The 22,698-nt window shown below is 36.7% G+C and overlaps 1 protein-coding gene across 4 annotated transcripts in view; it reads right to left on the reverse strand.

The window, feature by feature from the left end:
• Positions 1–660: 660 nt before the first annotated feature.
• The window catches only part of PPP2R5E (protein phosphatase 2 regulatory subunit B'epsilon), an 80,336-nt gene continuing 58,298 nt past the window's right edge, over positions 661–22,698 (reverse strand). For 2 of the 4 annotated variants that reach the window (XM_082317589.1, XM_082317591.1), the window contains exons 4-14: positions 21,847–21,948; positions 19,618–19,710; positions 14,941–15,071; positions 14,797–14,856; positions 14,056–14,164; positions 12,987–13,040; positions 12,832–12,882; positions 11,862–11,981; positions 10,614–10,741; positions 8,135–8,236; positions 1,219–5,456 (exon numbers count right to left, since the gene is read on the reverse strand). In XM_082317589.1, coding sequence (XP_082173715.1) covers positions 5,357–5,456; positions 8,135–8,236; positions 10,614–10,741; positions 11,862–11,981; positions 12,832–12,882; positions 12,987–13,040; positions 14,056–14,164; positions 14,797–14,856; positions 14,941–15,071; positions 19,618–19,710; positions 21,847–21,948 — 1,050 coding nt within the window. In that variant the 3' untranslated portion in view covers positions 1,219–5,356. Of the gene's footprint in view, positions 700–1,218; positions 5,457–8,134; positions 8,237–10,613; positions 10,742–11,861; positions 11,982–12,831; positions 12,883–12,986; positions 13,041–14,055; positions 14,165–14,796; positions 14,857–14,940; positions 15,072–19,617; positions 19,711–21,846; positions 21,949–22,698 lie in introns of those variants that run through there. The other 2 variants (XR_014228760.1, XM_082317590.1) reach the window with 2 other exon arrangements.

Below are 22,698 nucleotides of genomic sequence, written 5' to 3' on the forward strand. Positions count from 1 at the left end.
AAAAGTAGGAAACTAATTTAAGTTTTTAATTCCAATCCTTTAAAGGTTGTTTTCTAACTTGCAAGTGCTGAAGACAAATCCTACCCTGAAGGCCAACTTATTGCGTGTTCTCATTTTTTTTTTAACTTCTTTGGAAAATACTTGCCTTGCAATAAGAAAGTAGAGAGACATGAGGTTGTTAAGTGATCTGAATATTGTCTTAAAAGTATTTAAAGAGATTTGTGATAATGGGCTCTTCTAACAGGCACGCAAGATCCAACTGCTGAAAATTTAATTTGGAAAAAATCAAAATGGAAAGAATTTTTAAGAATTAGGCTACTGGAATAATTCACATAGGAAACAGTTATTTTAAAAGACATTAAAAAAAAATAAATTTTTCTTCTGCTAAAGCTGCTCACCAGCTTTGCCCCTTACCCGGCTGTATCCGTGGTTCTCTCCAGAGGGTCTTTCCCATGTACAGAACCATCTTAAGCCTTTCTCTTCGCTTCCAAACTGCAAGGCAGAGCAGCACCAGGACTGCAACAGTAGAACGATGCTATAAAAGAACAAGTTCCTTCACCAGCTGCAAAGGGTCAGGCTCACAGGGTTTATCAAGGACATTGTGTGGCTCTAATGCCTCTTTGCTGTATCCACTGCTCTTTACCTCCCTCACAGGCATGGCTCTGTGCAGGGCGAGGATGCTCATCACCACGAGAGGACCTTGAAAAAAAATAAACTTAATGAAAACTGAGCATTTACTATGCTAATTCTGGCAGAAACTTAAATTACCACCTTGTCGTTTGGGTTTTTTCCTCTCAGACAAGTGTCCTCACACGTAGCACATGCGAACGAACGGCTACCTGATTGCTGGAAGTTCACTGGGGAAAAGGTACATGATGTTTAGACGGGAGGAGGTGGGGAAAAAAAAGCCAAGCACCTGGAAAACACTTCATTGCTTCTTTATTTAGATGCACCCACAGTACAGAGCCTCTTGAGCATGTGCAAAAGAGGAAGATTACACATTTATAGCTGGGAGCACCATTGAGTTCGAGTTTCTTTGATACCATTTTTAAGAAAGTAAATTATTTCCAAAGAATGACATTTGAACCCAAGAGCTTAAGACCTGCTTGTACTTTATCCAGAGGTGGAAGGTATTCTTCTTTTATTATTACTTGGATGTAGAGTAGAAGACATTTTCACAGTCTGGTTGGACCAGTCTATATATTTTCATATGCACCTTTTAATATATATAAAAAATGTTTCATTTTCCCCCCCTACCCACAGATAGTTAGATGCATCTAAGTTTAAAAACGGTAATGGACCAGAGCATTCCTATGGGGAAAAATGAACTTTTGCTGCCCTCTCCTGCTTAAACAATGAAATGCTAAAATATTAAGATCTATGAATCTAATGCTAACCTTGAAACAAAAAGCATGACAGGTCATTCGCTATACTACAATCAAAAATAGGACAACAACAAGAAATGTATCGGTACTATTTATATTTGAAAACTCCTCATCGTTACATGAGGTTATGAATACAACATATTTACAGTAAGTGATCCAAATAACAAAAACTTGTATTCAGAGAGGTCATGATAAAAAGCGTACGCTTCCCTGGATGGGAAGCAACACTTGGGTAAAAGTTTTCAATCACAATTAGCTCCATTCTGTTTCAAGATACTGCTTCATAGACTTCAAAATGAAAAACTGGGCTATACAAAATCTGCTGCACATACCAACTAGAAAAACTAATTCGTGGCTCACTCCGGAGCTGCTGAGGGAAGCAGGTGAGCCGAAATAAAAAAGCCACACGTAAATAAAAACCATCTTCAATCTTGCGCATTGTCACCTTTGTCTTGTTTTAGGGCAACTGCTTTGGGATGGTGGTGGTACACAATTAAGAGAAAAGGCTATCTTTGTTTTCCAAGACAGAACTAAAAGCAAATTATTTCAGTGTTACTTGGGGGGAGAAGAATCTAGTCTTTCTGCCTCCTCGCAAAACAATGAAGAGGTCTTTAAAGCTCCTAATATATTTTCCTTTCCGTAGAGCGAGGGAGCCTGAGGCTGTACTCACGCACGTGTAAGTACAGCTGCTGCATTTCTTACTGAAGCAATTCTTGGCTCCAACACCCTCGATTTTTCCATATATAGGAGGAGATAAAAAAAATAAATTAAATCCTTTTATTTATGCTAACAAAACCAAGATTAAATTTACTGTAACCCTGCTAGTGAACGCTCCAATAGCATTAGAATACTTTCATTTAAAGCATTCCAACCTTTGGAAGAGAGACAAAAAACACTCAAAAGCAATGAAAGGAAAACAATAAGGGAGACTTGCAAGATGAAGAAAGCAATGTGTGCTCCATTTAAAGTATATGAGAGGAACTTTACTTTTACAGTTGTTATATCCCCCATGACCCGATGCAATGCCCTAGTATTGAAAATGCAGCTCTTTCCTTCTACCAGAGAGCATTCAATCCCTTCTCCTGAAACCAATATGGTACAGGACACGAGCGACCACCCAACAACTGCTGTACGAGCAGTTAATAAACACATTTACACAAATAAAGGTAGTTTCTGAACTCAAGAAGCAAATGAAAGCATAATTAAATAGACACACTGATCACACTTGGGCCCATACGCTGCCTTCTTCTTTGCCTACAACTCCGACTGATAGCAACGGGAGCTCTGCAGAGCGGCAGGACATCGCGTTTGGATTGCAGCAAACAGTGGATCCCGGGGGTACGCTCATGTCATTGTGGCAAGTGCTTCTTCTTGTACATCGCACAGTGCAACCTAGTGTCGTATCAGCCTTTTAGAGTCAAGTGACTAATATCACATCGTCTCATTCACTTTAACGCAACGTTCCTTCTTGGAAGTGATAAATCATCTATAAACTTTAGATACTCCCCACTATCCCCACATCAGAGGTAACATCAGAGGTAACAAAATATTGCAACCCATCAGGTTCTCATCAGGTTTGTATGATCAATACCAGAATGTCATGTCAAAACCAAAAATAGTTACGAACAAACAACACTCACCTAAACTCTAAGTACAGGACAAGGTGCTTTTTCTAATTTCACATTGTTGTGTTTTACTCCACCAGGTGGAAAATATTAATCTTTTTTCCTCCATCCTATCTCAGTTTTTCACAATTGAACATAGTCTTTCAGCATGAGTTTAAGTCCACCCTCTTGTAAAGCATGATCATTTCACACAGAAATCACACTAGCAAGCATTTTTGGGTAACAGAAATAAAAGACTGTCAAAATCAATGGGCTAAGGGACATGATTTGTTATAAATTTATTTAATCTTCAGTATTTCAGCTTGCACCTTTGCTTCAGCACTTTAAAATAAAATGTTTCAACTATGACAGTAACTGCCTACTTTACATTGCGTCCCAGTCAGTGTTCTTAAAAGAAGCTCATATTAATCCCAATAAACCATGTTGTGTTTGGTGTTGCATATGACTAGTTCCACTTGTTTTCCAGAATTAACAGTGTCAAGTTTTTACAAAATCGTTGAGTTTACAGCATTTGTGTGCGCAGACCCAGGAGTACAAACTGTGACCTGATAATCCTGAAACAGTCAGTAGTCTAGGAGGGAATTCTTTTTTACCTCTTTTCCGTGCGTGAAAACATGAAAACTTCGAATCCTACTGTATATTTAAATGGTAGGAAGAAAAATATACAAGCTTGTATTTATACTGTATTTCTATCAATGGCAACAGGTCATAAATTCATGTTTGCAACTATCACAAAGACTCATGAACACCAATTCAGTTTTATACTGCAAATACTGCTGGATTGATGGTTTAGGATTATCAATTCACTGTTGTCATATGTCTATAACAGTTCAAAAGCATCCTGGAGAAAAATCCTGAAACACATACCTTTCGGTATATAATAATGCAACTGCATTAGCTAAATATATACTGTACATAAGTCTTATCAGCATTTTACCTACCAAAGATGTAAGATTCCACTTTCAAATACAAAGCAGATAGCCAATAATGTATACTTATAATACAGCCCTCTTCTTTGTTTTTGTTTTTTTTTTTTTCTCTTTTGTTTTAAACAATTTGGTCACAATGCACCTTTGATATAAAAGCATTTTAAACTTTATTATTAATACTCAGAACATTAGGATTTCCAGAATTTTTTTCAGTAGCATTTGTAGAACCACTTTTGGTAACAAATACAGTAGTTAGGAATGAGCATCCAGATGAGAATGCAGAAGTATATTATCCAGAATCCTTTCCAGCTAAGACCATAGGGCTGGTATTGTGATGAGTAATAGTACTAAAACCACAAAAACACTATAGTATGTTTCTTAGAGGCTACATCCTCTTTTGCTGGAACACTTTATAAATACATATTAAAAAGTAAGGCAACAACTCCAAACAGTCCAAACTGCCATCTCAACTCAATTTCCAATTAGATCCATGACCACTGGAGATCAATTTCATGCTTGCACTGTTTAGCGTTTGTCTTTATTCTTTCAAAATGGTCCAATAAAAACATAGTGTAATAATTTAGCCATTAGTATTTCTAAAACAACTCCGGTATGTGTGTCCAATGCCGTATCACTAATACTGGTTAGGTACTGAAGTCCAGGGTGTTACCACTGCCCATTTTTAAAGGATTGTGGACACTAATTTGGATTTGCAATAAATAGGTGCATGAATCCAAAGCTCCCTTTCCTACTATGTTTATCACCTACTTGTTTTTTAACTCCTAATGTTCAAATTAAGGAAGCACCAGAGACAGCCTGGTACTAAAAAAATGCTCACACCAGTAAACAAAACTTTTATTCAGGACCTATGTTTTTCATGGCCCTGATCTGAATGGACATTCAACTTATGAAGATGTGCAAAAGGAAAAAAAGTCAAATTACAGTAAAGTTATCCAGAGAAGGAGGATGTTACACAAACTCATAAGGAAATGACAGTCTTTTTTCTCTTTTACTATAAATACACTTAACAGTTTAGCAGAAAGACAAGCTAAATTTTAAGATTGTTCACATTTGAAAGTTGTATTACACTCTCTGCTAACGATAAATAAGGAACAGGTCCTGACAATGGAATTTGACATCGCAATTTTCATCAACAGATCTTTGAAGACTGGTTTTAAAGAAGGGTTAAAACAATGATTATGTTTGCAAAGTTCTGAGAAGTCCATCTGCTGTCCAAACTTTGGATTAAAGTCCTTATTTTTTCCTTTACTTAGAGACAGGTATATACAGTGCTGTTGTAATAATGAAACAAATGTGAAATCTACTGTAAAGTTGCACAATACAGAAAACTGTTGCTCCATCTTCTACTACATAAATGTGTGACTCCACAGGTTAATAATGCCGTTTTGTTTTTTTGTTAAGTTGGAATTATTCCATCACGTCTAAGACCTCTCTTTAATTCCAAATCCTCCAGTTTTTTCCACAGTTCTTCACGCTCTTTCTCTTTCTTCTTCTCACTGACAGATGAAATAAAACAAAGAGTTAGCAGGAGAGAAGACTGTACAATATTTATGTTAAAAAATATATAGTTGACATTAATTAGCAGCACTAATTTTGTTGAGCATAAGTGCAATTTTCCTAACATATATTTCAATTTTGTAAACATTTTTTTCTTGTTTTCTTTTCATTACCTACATAAATATCACTAACCAAAGCAGTAGGAAAAGAGCATAAAACCTAAGCTGAACAAAGTGACAGTGTTCATAGACACTAATTTGTCATACTGAAGAAAAAAATGCAGTGGACTTAGATTATGGAACAAGTATATCATTATTATAAAAGTTAACATTTCAGGACTAACTTGCACTTAATTATTTTCAAGTTTATTTATTTAAGCTAGGTATTTTTGAATCTTATAAATAACAGCCACTTTCTAGAGCAAGCATTCCCTTATCCTTTTAGAATCACTGTTTGTACTTACATTGACTGGTGGCTTTCATATAGCTCAGGCACCAGCCAAGGAAAAGTTCAAGTTACAAGATGTGTCTTTTGTTCAGTGATTTACTTTTTTTTTTTCCTTACCAGATTCCTACAAGAAGATCTATGTAGCATTTGCTTTAACAACAGACTCTAATGGCTGATTTGATAAAATTAAAACAGCTAACCTAACATTGGCTTTACCTGCATTATTTGCTTTCTAAATTTCCTGTCTCTGCCACAGCTTACTTTGAATAAATCTCCTTGATACTGCAAGGTACAAAATGTTTTCAGTTTCTATTAAATCACCTTGTAGGTTCAGGTGAAATGGAAGTCTAACAATTACAGAGATATAGACTCTCTGCCAGTCACATTAGAGAATTCTTGAAACATATTTCAGTGGATTAGAAGCATTCCTACACATCTTGATTCAGTCAAAATGCCAACATCTGGCTCATTTATTTGAAATTTTAATTTCCCAAGACTATTTTAAACATATAAAAAATACAAACAACTTTCAGAAAAATCCCTGAAGAACAGTAAGGGGGGGGGGGGGGGGGGCGGGGAAAGAGCCCACTGTCACTAGAAAGTATTTAAAATTAAATATAAGTGAAATAGCCTGACATTTTCAGGCTGCTTACCGATATTTGTCTTCTAATCATTATGAAATATATGCCTCCTTACCTAAAAGACTGTTAGAGGAAGATCACCTCATCCAACTTACCTATTTGACCTATCATAGTCATTAATATTGAACATATTTCTCCTCAAGCTTTAAGTGGTATCAAAGCTACCCTTTTGAAATGCTGTTTTATTAAGATGCTAAAAATTTTCTATAAACATTGAGGTAAATATCCTAGTTTATACATTCAGGTATTTACATGTTTTAAAATGACAAGTAGTAAATAAAAATCCTGAAATGGTTAGCACCAGCCTTGATAGGAGACAGAACGTCAGCAGGTGCAAGAAAAATTCTTTGTGCAGTTCAGTCAATAAACCTCACCCACTATCCAGGCACGGGACACCCTGCTACAGTGTCTGGTCCTGTTAAGAGCAGCGTTCCTCATCGTAAGGGGCAAAGTGCAATCGCAAATTGATTGAAGTCACTGAGCTCCCTCAGTAAATGGCTGGATTAGATGACCAGTCCCAAGATTCTCTGCCTTTTCGGCTAGAAAACCGTGCAGTGTTGTCTCAACTGCACTAGCAGATTGAGCCTTATTTACCAACACCGATCTAGAATTCATCTGCCATCTTAGCTCAAATATCCAAGTCTCTAAAAGTTAAATACTGTGTTAATGAACTAACCTGTTAAGTGTAGATTTTTTGTGTATAAAACTTTGTATTTTACAACAACAAAGCAGAACAAAAGCACAGTGTGACACCAGTCACACAATTCAAAAAATGTGGCCTCCAAGAAACTTTAGAGACTATACTAACCTAACAAGGTCTGACGACATGCAGTACCCTTTGCTTTGCTTGGGGGAACCCTGAGTCACAGAAAACGTATGACTTAAATGAAGTTGCAAACTGGTCAGGGTTCCTGAGGTTTCCTCATTTTTTTCACCTGACACTTTGGATAAGCTGAAACTTTTGAGAAAAGATGCTGCACTATAATTGGAAAATGAAGATTAAGGAAAATAGGAGAAAAGACAAAAAGCATTTTACTAGGGTGGAACAAATGATCGTATGAGTGGTGTACCTAATGGATCCTGCATGCTAAAAGACTCAGATACAGCAAGACCTCCGAATAAGAAATGCAAGGGTTGAGAGATGCCTCTTTGCTTTAAAACCACACCTAGCCTACGAACAGTAGTTTGGAAAATCAAATCTTAGGGTTTTCCCTCATATCTCTTTCTAAATCTCAGTGTAACTTTTTTGAAGTCTTTAAGCAAAGTGTTATCTTTAAACCCTTGTTTTTCTTTTATTATTGAAGATCTTGATCCATTTAAGTCTTTTGGAATGCAGAGTCAAAAGGAATTCCATAAGGAATGCCGATTCCCAAGCAACGCAATGGGTACTGTATTTCATAAGGGGTAAAGAACAATATGTACATGATATTATCTTACATCTTACAAGGAGAAGGCTAAAGAGCGTGCAAGGGGAAAAATCAGGCATTGTGTCTATTATGTGTGAGATTATGCAATTGCATCTGAGTGTAAGGGAGAAACTAAACAGCAGGCCTTAAGCACAGCTGACAAAAAAAGCTTTAAAAAGTTACCGCTGACGATCTGACTTGTAAGTGGCTGTCAGCTCGTCAAACATGGTGCTGTTCATTTCCATAAATGCCTTCAACACATTGTAGACTAAAGCCACAATAGCCCTGTGAAACATTAAAAAAGAAAAAAAGAAAGGAGTCTATTAGTTTCAGGTGAAATCAAACGTGAAATAAAAGTGTCTTCTCTTACCGGCATTTCTGCGGCCAATTCTGCTCTTGCAAGTATGATAATGTAAATTCTTTGATTTCAGTGAAACTACTTTTGATTAACATATTTAAAGGTGAGAATCAGCTTTCATGTCTCTACTGACTACTTAAATGGAGCAAACCAAAACTCTAGGGTAAAAGGTAACAACAGAAAGCTATTACACGTAACTACAGACTCTTCCCTCATGCTGTGGAGCAATTCCGAATGCAACTCCAGGGATTCAAATCATCAATGCTGGCAGAAGGAATAGAATTTAAATATGAAATGGGAGTGATTCATATTTCCTTATGATTTTTCAATGAAGCTGAATATTCAGTGCATCTATGCGAAATACAAGGCTATATTTCAAGAGTGATTTCCTTGTACGTTTTATATTCATTTTCACTTTGGTACAGCAAAAAACTCTTAAAAAAACCACAAATCCTTCAGATGAGTGCTGCAGTATCTGTGTAAAACTGTGTGTTTGTGCATATATATAAAAATATATACAGTATCTATATATACCTTTCTCTATAACACCTGCATGCTTTGCTTATTGCTGTTTCTGACCTTACCCAAGAGCCAATACACCACTGCTTATTTGGATTCAAGTTGCTTAACTGCATAAAACATGACAAGCATGATCTGTTCGTACAGGAAGAAATGATGTATAATAATAATAATTTCAAAAAGGCTTCAAAGGCATTCTGTCCCACAAAGGTTCAAAAAAGGTAGAATCAGTTTACTCTTTTATACCATCTGACTGGATAACTAATCTAAAATATACTAGAATTTCCAAAGTAAGATAGGTCTGCCAATAGTCTGATTATCTAGAGGTCAAAATTCCCTTCTGGCAGAGTTGAAGATAAAGAAAGAACAAAGCAACTGAAAAGGGAGAAGGGAAAGAAACGAATCTAAAAAAAACTTTCAAAGAATTTGGAACAGATTATCAACCAAGAGATCCCAGTTCCTGATCCACTACTATGGTTGTCATATTCAGACACGGGGCTGCTTAAGAAACAGCTCTTCGGCCAGCAGGCAGCGAATCAACATCACAGGTGCCAGGAACCTTCGGAGCTAACCTATGTAGCAGACAAACTATGTGCCATATCCCATGCACCCCCTATCATTCACCTCTTTCAATAAATTTTCATTTTTGTTGCCTACATCTATAAAAGTTCTTATAAATACAAAAATTCTTTAAATACCTTCTTTATTTTATATGTATCTTAACCTGGCTTGTGTGTCAAAGGTACAAAACTCCTGCGGGTATGAAAACTCTGCGAACTGGGATACTGGAATATTCTCATTCCCAGAAGCATCCCAGTGCATAGTATAAAAGGTCGGGCAGGAGCATGGGCAGGCTGGAGACTGGTAATGCGGTACTATCCCATGAAAAGTGTCTTTTTGTGACCAGCGTTAGTTACAGAAGCTTTCCAGTAGCATTAGATTCGTCAAGTAAACACACAAACTTGAGGGTTTGGCTAGGTACAGAACAAAACGACTAATGTTTGAAATATTTTACAAATACTTTACAGTAAGGTCTTGAAGCAACTGGGACCTGAACGTAGCACAGCTTATTAAAAATACTGGATTTACTAAACTATCTTGACTTAGAAAAACTTTTGAACTAAAATATAAAATACATGGCATCTCACTGTAATAGTATTTTTCATTAAAACACTTTCTACTAGGTCATTCCGTTTAAAACTAAAAATGCTGAATTAACAGGGTATCAATATGAAGCAACTGCTCTATTACTGTGTATTTAAATAGATTTAGAAAAAAAACAACCCAACCTAAGAATATACTGATGCCTATATGCTTCATAGATGTTTAGAAAAATGCCAGTACCAGAGGTCTACCAGAGGCATAAGTATCATCCATGATAGAGCCACAAAGCTTTATTAATGCCAAGCAATATTCTTCTAGACCATTTACGATCAGGTTTGAGATGTTAACCAGTTTATAAAAAACTGTGTAGGAGAAATGTTTGATGAGCAACACTTTTTCTTCAATAACAATGTAACATCTAATTTCTCTTTTTTCCAACTTGTGAGAAGGTCTATTTTTATCGCATAAGGTACTGATTTTTGTACACATACCAGATAATTAAAAACATTTTAAGACAAGCTCAAGTACAGACTAATTTATATTAGCATTAACAGAGTTGCACTTGCCCATGCCAGCTTTGAATATGGATCTCTCCCATTCTGATGTTCTTCAGCAAGACATTCCCTAAGTTTATCAGTGGTATGGCAAATGGTAAGATAAAATGTAATGGCAAAAACTTACGGATTCCAGTGTTCTTTAGAAATCCTATAAAGGCTGGAAAACATGATGGGAAGTATAACATTTGAATTCTCCTCTATCAAACTCATGATGTATTCGTTATTCCAATAATACAGCGCTCTTTCGGCCACCTTGAGTCAAAGGAATAAAGTATTAACAGGGATTCAGATACCTATAATTTTGTAATTTTCTGAAGGAAAAACAAATCACAGAGAAATTTCACAACTATGAATTAACAGCAATCATTAACTTTGGAATTAAAACTGTACTTTAATCAGTAGCATAACATGCATTAATGGAATTAAGTTTTTATCCTATAATTCAGATCCCACAGCATCCATTCTCTCTTTCCCCTGAGTGATATGTTGTTACTCACTGAAGACCAGGTGCAGACACTGCATTAATGCTGCAGCTGCGGAGGGGAAGGGAGAGCAGACAGACTTCCCATCGCCCCTTTCCCTCAATCCTGTGACTGCAGTCGGAAGGAAGAGAGCAGTGCTGGGATACCAGAGGAAGGAGACAGGGAAAGGCCCAGTAGCTGGGCTGAATAAGGGAGGAGAGATGTTAAGTGTGGGGAAGGTATCAATGATAATAATCACCTTGGGGAAGAGCTGGGAGGGAGGAGGGAGAACACTGATCTAAATTATGCTAAAAACAAATGTAGTCCAAGGAAGAGCTGAAACCAGTCACATCTGCCTTTGTGCCAGGATAGGTCACCTAGCTTAATACGGAGACGCTCCAGGCCATGAATCCTATCTTCTCTTCACATATGATTCAATTTAAATCCTATTCTTTCCCCTTCTTTCCCGTTATGCAATGTGAAGAAAACAGGCTATGGGTTCTAACGCCTCTAACCAGACATCTCCTTACAGAAGGAAATAAGTAGGAAAACAAGAATGCTGCACAATACTGCACTAGAAGAGGGAGCAAATACATCCTACGTGGTCTATCAGTCCGAAGGCCATATGGTGAGTACCCGTCACCTACAGTCAGAAGGGCTCAAAGTTTGCTTGGATACACTTTAAGGCCTTATGTGGCTCAGAACGGCAAGTTCTGTGCTGTAACCCCAGACACATCTAACAAGTTATTCATGGAGCTCAAAACTTCCACTGCAACATACACTCTTCTGTAGAAATCCAGAAGACAAGTATTTAAAACCACATAACATAAAATAATATTTATATTTGGGGGGTGTTATGTTTGAAATTGAGACTACACATTCCTATACAAACAATAACCTCTACCACTGACCTGAAAATGAGGGCTAGAGACACACTTGGCAATTTGTTTAAACAAGGGTTCCTGGATTTTGACAAATTGTGATGGTTCGATTACATCCAAGATTTCCTCCAGCTCTCCTAGGAACATGACCTAAAGACAAGGAAGGAAGCATTGAATATAAAACCTCTGAATCATCTTGATCAGCAAAATGCTGGTAACCCTCAAATTCTACCACTTCAGGGAGAAATGGAAGCCTCACTAGCTCAGTAAGACCCTCTCTCAAAAAACGTGATACCTTTAGCAGCTTCTGGATTCAGTCTCTTAAAAGAAAGAGGACGAGTGTGTGCAAATGCTGTATTTAAAGTAGTCCTTACAACAAAATTCAGAACTGCACCAGTATATCCATGCTGAAAACCTAGCCTCATACAGACAAAGACTTTGGCCAAGGCTTAAACTCTGTTAAGTAAGCAGAGTCTCTTAATTTTAGCTCATTTTTGAAGCAATACTCAAAATAACAGTTTTGCTGTGTCGCAAAATCTCATTAGGGAAACTCAGATTTGCATCAAGAATTTGAAATAAAAATGCAAATGTCTAACCACATCTTTTACATGTTTAGTACGTAAACACCAGACGGTAAAATATCTTTCATCCTCCCTGGAAAAATATTATCCTCACATATAAACAATTCCAAATCTAACAGAATTTTCCAATCTATCCTCAACTATGTTTATTTTCTCCGTTCTAAAACAAAAAGAAATTCTCTGCAGAAGAACCAGTGCTTATTTTGTGAATAGAAACCATGGTTATCAAACTTTTCTTTTCATAGTCAAAACTGTCCAAAAAACCAGAATTGAAGTATGGAAAAAAACAGCTACAAGAATTAATACCAAGATCCACCACAGCACGTACTATCTACCTGGAAATATCTAAAGATTCCCTACCTATTATATTGTAGAACAAAATAACTCTTATGTTTCGTTAATACTAGCATATCACTTACCTCTTTCTGACTGCAGGTTTTTGGCCAGAATTTCATTAAACCTCTAATGACCTAAATTAGAAGGAAAAAAAAAAAGTTAGATTTTTTTACTTTTCTCTCAACAGAGAGAAAGCTGTTTATGATGGGGCAGGGGGAAGTACGAAAGAAATATTTACTGGTTCTGTGAGTGAGGGGTCTTTCTCCAGAAACTGTACTATGCAATACGCCAGCTGTGAAGTGGTAAAGATTTAAGAAAACAAAGTTAGAACACTTCTATAAAGAAACCATAAAGAAACGATTTTTAAACAAAGAGAGACTCAAGGTAAGATGCTATACAGCTTTCTCAAATTGCGAAATTGCATCCAGTTTTAAACTGAGGTGCATAGTTTGCACTGTGCAAATCCACTCCAAGTTCAGTTCATAAGAAACAACAGAACACATTACAAAAAAAAAATTAGGGTGACAAAGTAGCATATACAATAAAAATCAGAGCAACTTGGAATTCTAAATACAGTCATACAACCAATGTTCTGAAGCTTCTGTTACTCTCTGAAACTGCGCCTTTTTACACATTTTATACATTGTCAAAATCATGAATGCTCTTGCAAGATGAGCCGACACAGCTAAAACCTGGAATAACATATTTAGAAAGCACAGCTTTATCAGCATGAGAAAGACTGCACTATCTGCAAATTAGAGAGAAAGGCAACAGGTATCACTTATCAGAGGAAAAATTACGTCACGAAAGCTGAATGTATAAAAAGATATGAGAGCATAAATGCAGTATTGAGAAATCTGTGAGGGAGAATGTTAAACATTATGCAAAATTGGATATCAGTGGATATCAGTGGATATCAGTATTCAGAAAGTTGCCAGGGTGAAGAAGAGCCTTGACAGCACAAGGCTAAGGAAACCCAAACATCCTCTTCGGAGAGGGAATGGGAAAGGCAAATTTGTGAGAATGAGAAAATAGCAGAGAGGAAAACCTAAAGACAGAATTTAACTACTAAACAAAATCCCCAAAACATTACAGATGTATGTTAGACTTTTAATTATCTAATCAGAAGTAAGACATTTATCATACAAAGCACATTAAATGAATTTAAAAAAAAATCTATTGCATTTTTTCCACATTTCAAAACTTCCCTCCCACCTTTTATGTGCTACACAATTAAATTTCCAAAGCAACCTTAAAAAAAAAAAAAATCATTCTAACTAAGCAGAAAATATTTTTGTAATTTCTACCTGTGCATGGAAGAGTGATAAACTCCTGACAGTATGTAAAGGGATCAGCACCTTCACCAGAAACTGTTTATGCTCTGCCTTAAGAGGTAAAGCAAAACCATTGATAATACTAGAAATTAGAAGAGAAATATTTGTTAGTGTTATCATCACAGAAAACATTCTTGAGGTCTGAACAAGCACTTTCTAGATTAAAATAATTTAGCAGTCAGCACTTGTTTACAAATAGCAGGCTCATGCCATTTGTAAAGAGGTGCTGACTTTTGTCCCGCTTTATATTAGCGGTGCAGTACATATCTAGGTAGCAATTCAGCTCCAACTTAGGCACAATCATATCAACAGCTGCACAAACCTGTTGCCAAACAGATAAGACCTTGTCTATGTGGTCTGTAAATTCATGTAAGCAAGGTGTTCTTGAGTAATGAACTTACCAGAATTAGATTTACTTGAAATATTCACACTGTCAATGTGCTCAAAAAAAAAATTCTGCAGCATATAAGGATGATGTGTACAAAATTTAAGACACACACAAAATCAATCCAACGCTTTTGGCTGTAGCTTGTGTCCAGTTATACACTCTTGGCAAAGATGTGACAGAGATTTGCACATGGGCTTAAAGATGAGCATGTGTGCACATCTGTTTTCAGAATCAGGGCTTATAGTAATACTTTTTCCGAATCCAACACTATTCTGATGTGTCCAGAAGGGAAGTTTGAGATAGATAATAAATAAGGACTCGTTTACCTTCCTAAAATTTCCAACAGTTCAGCTACGCCATTGAAGTGTTCAGTTTCATAAACAAATCTAAAACAAGAAAAGTTAAATATAAGTAATATATCAGTTTCCTAAAATGTTCATAAGCGAAAAGTACCTTCTCCCACAACTTACCGTAGAAAAATATTATTAATCTGTTTTCGGATAAATGCTCTAAGACCCAGAAACTTGCCATAAATTCTGTGCAAGACTGTTTTTAGGTAGTCTCGTTCTCGAGGGTCTTCGCTGTCAAACAGCTCCAACAGCTGTATTTAAAGGAAAAAGAGAACTGAAACAGTAGACATTTGACAAGTATGACACACAGACTTCTATATGAAAGTTAAATTCATGAAAGCACATGTATGTAAGAATGTGATATTCGTGTTACCCAAGGTGTAGAAATACAGTATTAAAAAAATCTGTTGTAACCCCAGTACAACATCATGAAACTCGGTTTATTACTTTCCACTTCTGACATAACAAAACTTTGGAAATCTTCAAACAGCTAATAAACTTTTGATTAACTGGCTCAAAAATGCTGCCTTCCTTCTCCCCCAAAACAAATAAAATAAATTCTTAGATGCTGTCATATCTACAAAATAAAACAGTTTTCCTCTTACCAGGCACTATTCCTTCACTCTGCAGAACTAAAAGATCCTCATTTGCTCTAATATTTTGTTCCCACAACATTGTGTCAAGGTCACATTTTTCTAATTGCTTGTAATTTATATTATGAGCTCTTAAGCCTTCCTAGCGATTGCATGGCCTTCACGCTGTGGAAAGACTGAACAGTGCCAGCATTGGCTCTGCTGTTACAGGATCTCCACCACTCAACACAATTCAAAGCATCAGGGGGAATTAAACCTCCAGGCTGAACAAAATGGTAACTTCCATATCCAGCTTAAAAAACAAACAAACAAACAAAACCCAAAACAACAACAAAAAACCAAAACCCACAAAACCCAACAACAGAAAACCCACGTTTACTAAGTATATCTTAAATAAGATTTTAAACAGCAAAATGGTTATGTGGTACTCGATCAAAAGAGAATGCCACCCAGTGTCTTGTATGGTACAAAATATATCCTGAAACACTGACACCTGAAGTTGCCTCTAAGAATTAAGGCATGAAAGGAGCAGCAGGAATATCACCTGCAGATCTTTGCTCTATTCCCCTTGAATCCTCTGCCACAAAAGTATGAGCTTCCCCCTACCCTTTCTTCTTCATCATTTTTGATACCACAACATTGGCTATTCTGGCAGACATTTGGAGTAAGTTAGAAGGTAAACTTAAATTAAAACCCAAACAAACCAACAAACAAACCCAACCCCCCGCCCCAAATGCACAGAAAATAGGGAAGTCTAAGGTAGTAATCATAAGCAACCAGTATCTCTCTTGCATGAAAAAGAAAGTAACTGTCAACCAGTACCTGTCTTGCAAGAGAAACGAAGACAGTTTGCCAAAGAGGTCTTACAAGTGTATAAGATGCTGTCAGAAAATTATTACAGGAATGGCAGAAAACAAAATTATCTTGGATTCACAAATAGATAAATTATAAATACCTATTACAAATAGATGTGCCAGTGTACGTATGCTACCTGATCTCTGTTAAACTGCTACACAACTTTGAGGAGGTGACAAAGAAAAAAGACACAAAAAGATGATTAAAAGTTGTTAAGCTGCCTGAGATTTTGCTTTCTAACAGCCAGGTTTAGGACAGATGTACGTATTCTTCTTCATTGTTTTGGATGTTTCTGCAGCTTGCCATGAGATCCCACTATCTTTTCCTTGCAGTAAGAATCTGTAGTGGGAATTTCACGAGGAAACAATGAGGTTTGTCAGCTGCCCTCCAGAGGTTATACAGACATTGCTTTGTTCAATTAGTTCTACAGTTAAATAAATAAATAGTCACCTCATCTTTCCCCAAATAGCAAATTTCACCCAACGACAGCAAACAGCTGGAAACACTTATGTTTTTAATTTTCTTACTGGATTGCTTTTAGGAGCAAAATATTTGTATTTCCAGTTCTGTTATACAGATCCTCTGTGGAAGCATTGCTGAACTAAGACTCAGTCTCTCATTTAAAAAAAAAAAAAAAAGAAAAAAAAGACAGTTATTTTGATATGTCCAATTTGTTATCAGCTTTCAACAATAGTCTTATTTTTAAGCTGCAAGACTTCCATAATTTACATGATTATTCTGACACTAAACATACATAGAAAAGGGAAATAAATTTTCCAAAATAGCAACCTACATAACACAGACACTTGTGGATATATTTGAATAGTATGTCTCTTAGCAACCACTGCCAACCATTTCAGACTGTATATAAGCAGGCCTTAGAAATGAACAGGTACACTGTTAAGTACAGCATTTTATCAAAACATACAGCTGAAAGCCAGAAATACATCTACAGTCAAAAAACAAAAGCAAAAAGCAAGCAAACAAGAAAAAGACTGAAAAATGCCCATTAAAAAAAACTGTATCATTTTTTCATATAGGCATTCTTATTGCCAAGAAACACTTCATTAAAGTTCCTCAAATTTAAAAAAAACAAAACCAAATTAATTTAGAGAGAAAGCTGATTTCAAAGACTGTCACACTTGTGTTGTCAGTGTCATGAAACACCAAACATGCTTAATGTTCCTAAGTCTCGCATTCGTTCCCTATGACCTGTAGTCACAGATTCTTAGGCATTACTCTAAACACACAACAAATACAATAAGAAGTGGAAGGACACTCCTGTTCCTACAGGCTAAACGCAAACACAGACACGGAAGTATATCTACTTGCATGGATATATAAGGCTCAACAGAACTTTTTCTAGAAAAATGTGAATTTTAAATTGACACACTGTGCATAGCAATATGTAAAAATGCATCACCTAACCATGTGGCAAGAACTTACGAATGCTTAGAATTCTTTTGAACTCGTAATTGTCGTATCATACATTTTCAGATACGTAGGTTTCAAAATCTCCTATTTCCCCATTTCAGTTGATACCATTGTTTCATTTAGTAGATTTATTAAAGACTAACAAGACTAATAAAAAATAAAATCCTTGTTTTAGATCCATTCCCCTGTGCCAAACTGTAACAGGTTTGAATGCCGTGAAAGGGCATGAGTGAGATGCCACCAGCCATGACCAAGTTCAGCAGCACATAACAGCAGCATCTAGGAATTTGTTTCTCTAGATTTTGAAGTCGAACACAAGCATTCCTTCTAATGCAATCCTGCTGTACCTAAAGAAAATAAAATCAGTCTGGAAAAACCCGTCAAGATTGATTACCCCCCATGCATATTCTTACATCTCCACCAGGTACTGGATGATCACATTGGTGCACCCCCTTGTTCAAATCAATATTTAGATGAACAAAAAAGGAACTCCATCATAGATGTCTGATCCAGATGAAAAATGCTCTTGTATTTAGAAGATGAATAAAATAAAAAATAAGTATATCCCATTGCTTTTGAAGGGTGAAGAAGGTCTTGTGATACTAATAAGGAAATTGAAGTCCCTTCTTTGAATCTTTGCATTTAAGGATAGAAATTGTTCTCTTAGCTACATTTTTCAGGTATTCTTCATACAAACAACATACAAGGACCGTAAAAGCACTACTTTTATTGCCTAAAGCACTACAGGGAAAAATAAAAGCTCCATGACAAAGAGGTGAGAGAAAGATCTTCAGAAATGCTGAGTATCTCCTGCCACTTCTAGTTTGGCTTTTATTCAAGTCTCAGACCGCAAGGAAACTCCCTTTTCTAACTAAGTAAGAATCTTTCTAAATTTCCCTGATTTCAAAAGCAAGCTATAGACAGCACTAAACATGAAGTTCCTTCTGACTTTGCAGTTATACAAAAATTCACAATGGGAACAGAAAACACAAGACAAGCCTATTCCTGAAAGCTGAAGAGAAAAGTCATAACTGTGGAGTTTCCTGGCTTATCCCAGAAAACATCTTCCTTCAGCCACCTCTGTTCCGGTGTCTGTCAAGGCCTGGATGAAAACTCCTCAGTAGAGAAGACCAACTACTGTAGTTTCAAGTGAAATAACAAAGCACACAAGAAGCCTAGCTTGTACACAAGGAGGAAGAAGATGAAATATGTGTAAAAAGCTGGCTACCAGCTGATGGACTGACAGAGGCCATCTCTTCCATTTAGCCATAACGACGGCACGCAAACTACAAAAATAAAGCTACCCATTCTTTGCCAGTGTTGTTTATTATTGGTGCTACTTCTTCTTCCATGATTTTCATAGAGCTTGAACTTTACATGGCCTTTTGATTTACTTCCTCCTCGACCACTATAGCATCACTGTTTTCAGTACTGCGCTGGGAATAGGTTTGTTAATGAACTTCTGCCCCTGTTGCCAGCTCTCCAGCAGAGATAGAAGGAAGAAATATTTTCCCCTTCCAACAGAAATATTTTAACAATATTAAGACACATTAAAACTGGCATTTAAGTAGTCTCTCTAGATAACAGCATTTTTAGACTACTTGATAGTAAACCTTTCATTTTTCAACAGTTACTATTTCAGCTCCCTCTCATAACCAGTAAGTCAAATATTTTGATTAAGGTATCAAAACTGGAGCCAAACCAACTATTGTATATATCTATAGCAACAGAGACCGATATATAAACACACAGACACACATTTCCCCTACCTCCACAGACTGAAATCGTTCATTATATATCCTTGCTTAGCCTTTTTCTGTTGCACATAAAGCTACACTTTCAATTTCTAAAAATGTTTTTAAAGAAATTTTTTTCAAAAGCAAAATGAAGCCTTAAAGAAAACAGATCAGCTTACCTGCAATACAAATTTCTGATCTATGTACTTTTTGGCAATGCTGGGCTGAAATTCTTGGCTTTCCAAAAATCGTATGAAAAACTCATATACAAGCTGCAAAAGAAAAAAAGAAAAAAAAAAAACAACCATGGTTTAGTTTATGATTTGATCACTCTTCACAGTTTTAAGTATTTCCCTAAATTCTTTTGCTAGAAAATAAAATACTCATTTTTCCACAGAGCAAAAGGTTAAAAAGACGAAAAAGATTTCTCTGCTTTATCAAATTGCTACTTTAGAGTTAGAATTAATTACATGGACTTTTAAAGTTAGTTTTGCTTATTTAACTCCAGTCAAAGACATATCATCATCAAGAACAGGCACTGCCATCTTGTAAAGCTTGTTATCATCTTGTAAAGCTTGCTAGAGTAATTGGAAAGCACATCTAAACTGCCCTCTGAACTGCTGAAGTCACATCAAATACAGACATTACAATTCTGAAAGGGCTGGTGAAACCGTTGGAAATATTTAAATTAAATTAGAAACTGCTTAGAGTAGCGTTCTACTACAAGTTGAAACAGAAGAAGAACACAAACCGGAATTTATTCAGAACTTCTGAACTTACTATAAAGATTAGCCTCAGGGCTGGAGAAAACCTGCTTACTTTCATGCAATTCCATCTCTGCCTAAACTATTCAGTGGGATGGCAACAGCCTTTTCATTTAGTGGAGAAAAAGAGTCTAAAAACCAGGCAAAAAGGAAGCGAAGCGAAACAGGGACCGCTGTGGCCTTGTAAGACAGCAACTCTGACCTGTCACTGATCAGATGAGCTACCAGCTAGCAATTCTCTTTGCTGAACCTTTTCAAGAAGAGCAGCCATGGAAAACTTTTTCCCTTCTGACTTCAGTGAGTATGAATATTGATACTGAAAGGAGAAAGGAAGCTAAAAATTATGCTTTAAAATAATTTTAAACTTTTTCATGCAAACACCAATATGCTGCAATACTGCTGCTGCTGCTTTATGTCAGTGTTCTCTGACATCCCAAAGGAAACAATAGGAAATCAAAAAGGGGGAGAGAGGTTTAGAAATATGACATGGAAAAAGCGACAGCTTACATAACTAATATTAAATCATCAGGAAATCAATTCCATCAACTCCTGACAAATACCTGCATTTCCTCCTGATGACAGCAAATCATCCACTGGCTAAGAAATTCCATCATTTCCATGTAAATAATGACTTTTAAAACTACAGCACTAGTGTCAATGGACATAAGATAACAGCTATGTATGCCTGTGCTGTTTCCAGGCAGGCAGAGCTGCTGTTGAGAGCTGCCTTGAAGTTTTCAAGATTCTTATTTTTGTGAAATTTAAATATAAATGAGGGACAAAACCTACATTTCAATAGATTCTAAATTTGAGAGCACAAAAGAGTGAAACAAACTGCTCACAGGCAAGGATTGTGCATGCAACTGTCAAATAAAATCCTCATTTCAAGCTGAGATCAATCGTGCTCCTTTGCTCACAGAAACTCCCAGACTCCACAAACTGTTACTCAGGCAAACTTCTTCTAAATTTACTAGCGGTGTAAATCATTGTCCTGACTAACACAGGCAGGATCTGCATCTATATTTTCTATAAAGGAATCTACTGCATTAGCATCAACAATGCTTTCTCCAAAATTACTTTCTGTTCTTTGTTGAAGACAGCTTGTGTTGACATCTGAGGTACAGAGGAAGGGATGATACACAGCAGTGAGCATGCATCCTGCTACAAACACCTGAAAGCAAACCTCGACCCGGGGAGAGGATGGAAGACATAGATAGGCACATAAACTCTTGTTCATTTTTCTGATCAGCTGCCAACACCTCTGTACTTTTGTCTGAAAATTAACTACCCTCAGTAAAGCAAAACTGCTAGCAGTATCATCCCCACAATGCTCTTGCCGAAGTTGCTGAAAAACACTTGTGCATCAGAGCAGTTTGGAAAGCAAAATAATTTTTAAATCAATGAAGGAAAACAGGAATATGAGGGACACCATCAATATGGTTTTGAAAGAAAGCTCTACCATTTTGCAAATTTCACAAAGTACTCTCCTGTCTTTGTAGGTACTATATTATAGCCATGAACAATATTAATAAATGTTAGTGTCTCACAGACTAGTTCTGATTCACAGGTTAAAAAAAAGCTGAGAAAAATATTAGACACATTAAGCAATGATAAGCATGTCTTCTGAGATAAATGATCAAAAACCTGTAAATGTGGCCATGACGCTTCCAAGGTGGGCTCATCTTCTTCTGGATCGAATTCATTGCTGTCACTAGGTGGGAGAGTTCTGAAGATATTGCAAGATACCTGAAAAGTGAGAGAAAGAATAATGAGATCTGTTTTTCAAATAAGTACTAGATTTCAGGACTCTCCATGTCTATACCTACTCTATCTGTCCTCCATCACATAGCAGTATTTTTTTGCCTGCTCTCTGACAAAGTTCTTTAGCAACAGTACAGGTCTAAGGAACCTGTCACTTTACAAACCTGCCACCAGCCTTGCCTTTCCTTTCTCCAGATCTTTTTGCTTCTTCTTTCCACTGATAACCCAGCATTACCCAGTCTGCCACCAGTTGTGTCCACCACATTCCAGATGAGCCCATCAACATGTAATTCCCAATCCTGCTGGGCATCAATGGGCTGAGAGCCATGACTGCTTTGGAGTTGCGGGAAATGCCATCAGCATGCATTTACAAGTGTTTTCATACAACACTTGGTTATTTTCCTTTGCACAAGGAAAACATTAATGATATCTGCTTAAGGTCTCATCTGTCAGCACTTGCTAAGAGTTGCCAATGCTTTTCACACATTATATGACTGGACACCTCATGCCAAGTACAGAACTTGGTACTAAATGCAAGCAACAAATAGTATTTGCTCGTCACTTAGCCTACATTTTATTTCATGGTTGGTTCACTTTGCTTAATCTTATTTGGAGGTATTTTGCTGAGACTGCTTGGCTCTGTGAGGTTCATGCTATCGGCAAAGACTGAACGGGAGTGCTTTCCTGGGTTAATTATAGTGCTGAATGGAGTGACCAGCTTATTATGCAGCAAAT

This window comes from Platalea leucorodia, assembly GCF_965183815.1.
Source record: "Platalea leucorodia genome assembly, chromosome: 7".
Lineage (NCBI taxonomy): Eukaryota > Metazoa > Chordata > Aves > Pelecaniformes > Threskiornithidae > Platalea > Platalea leucorodia.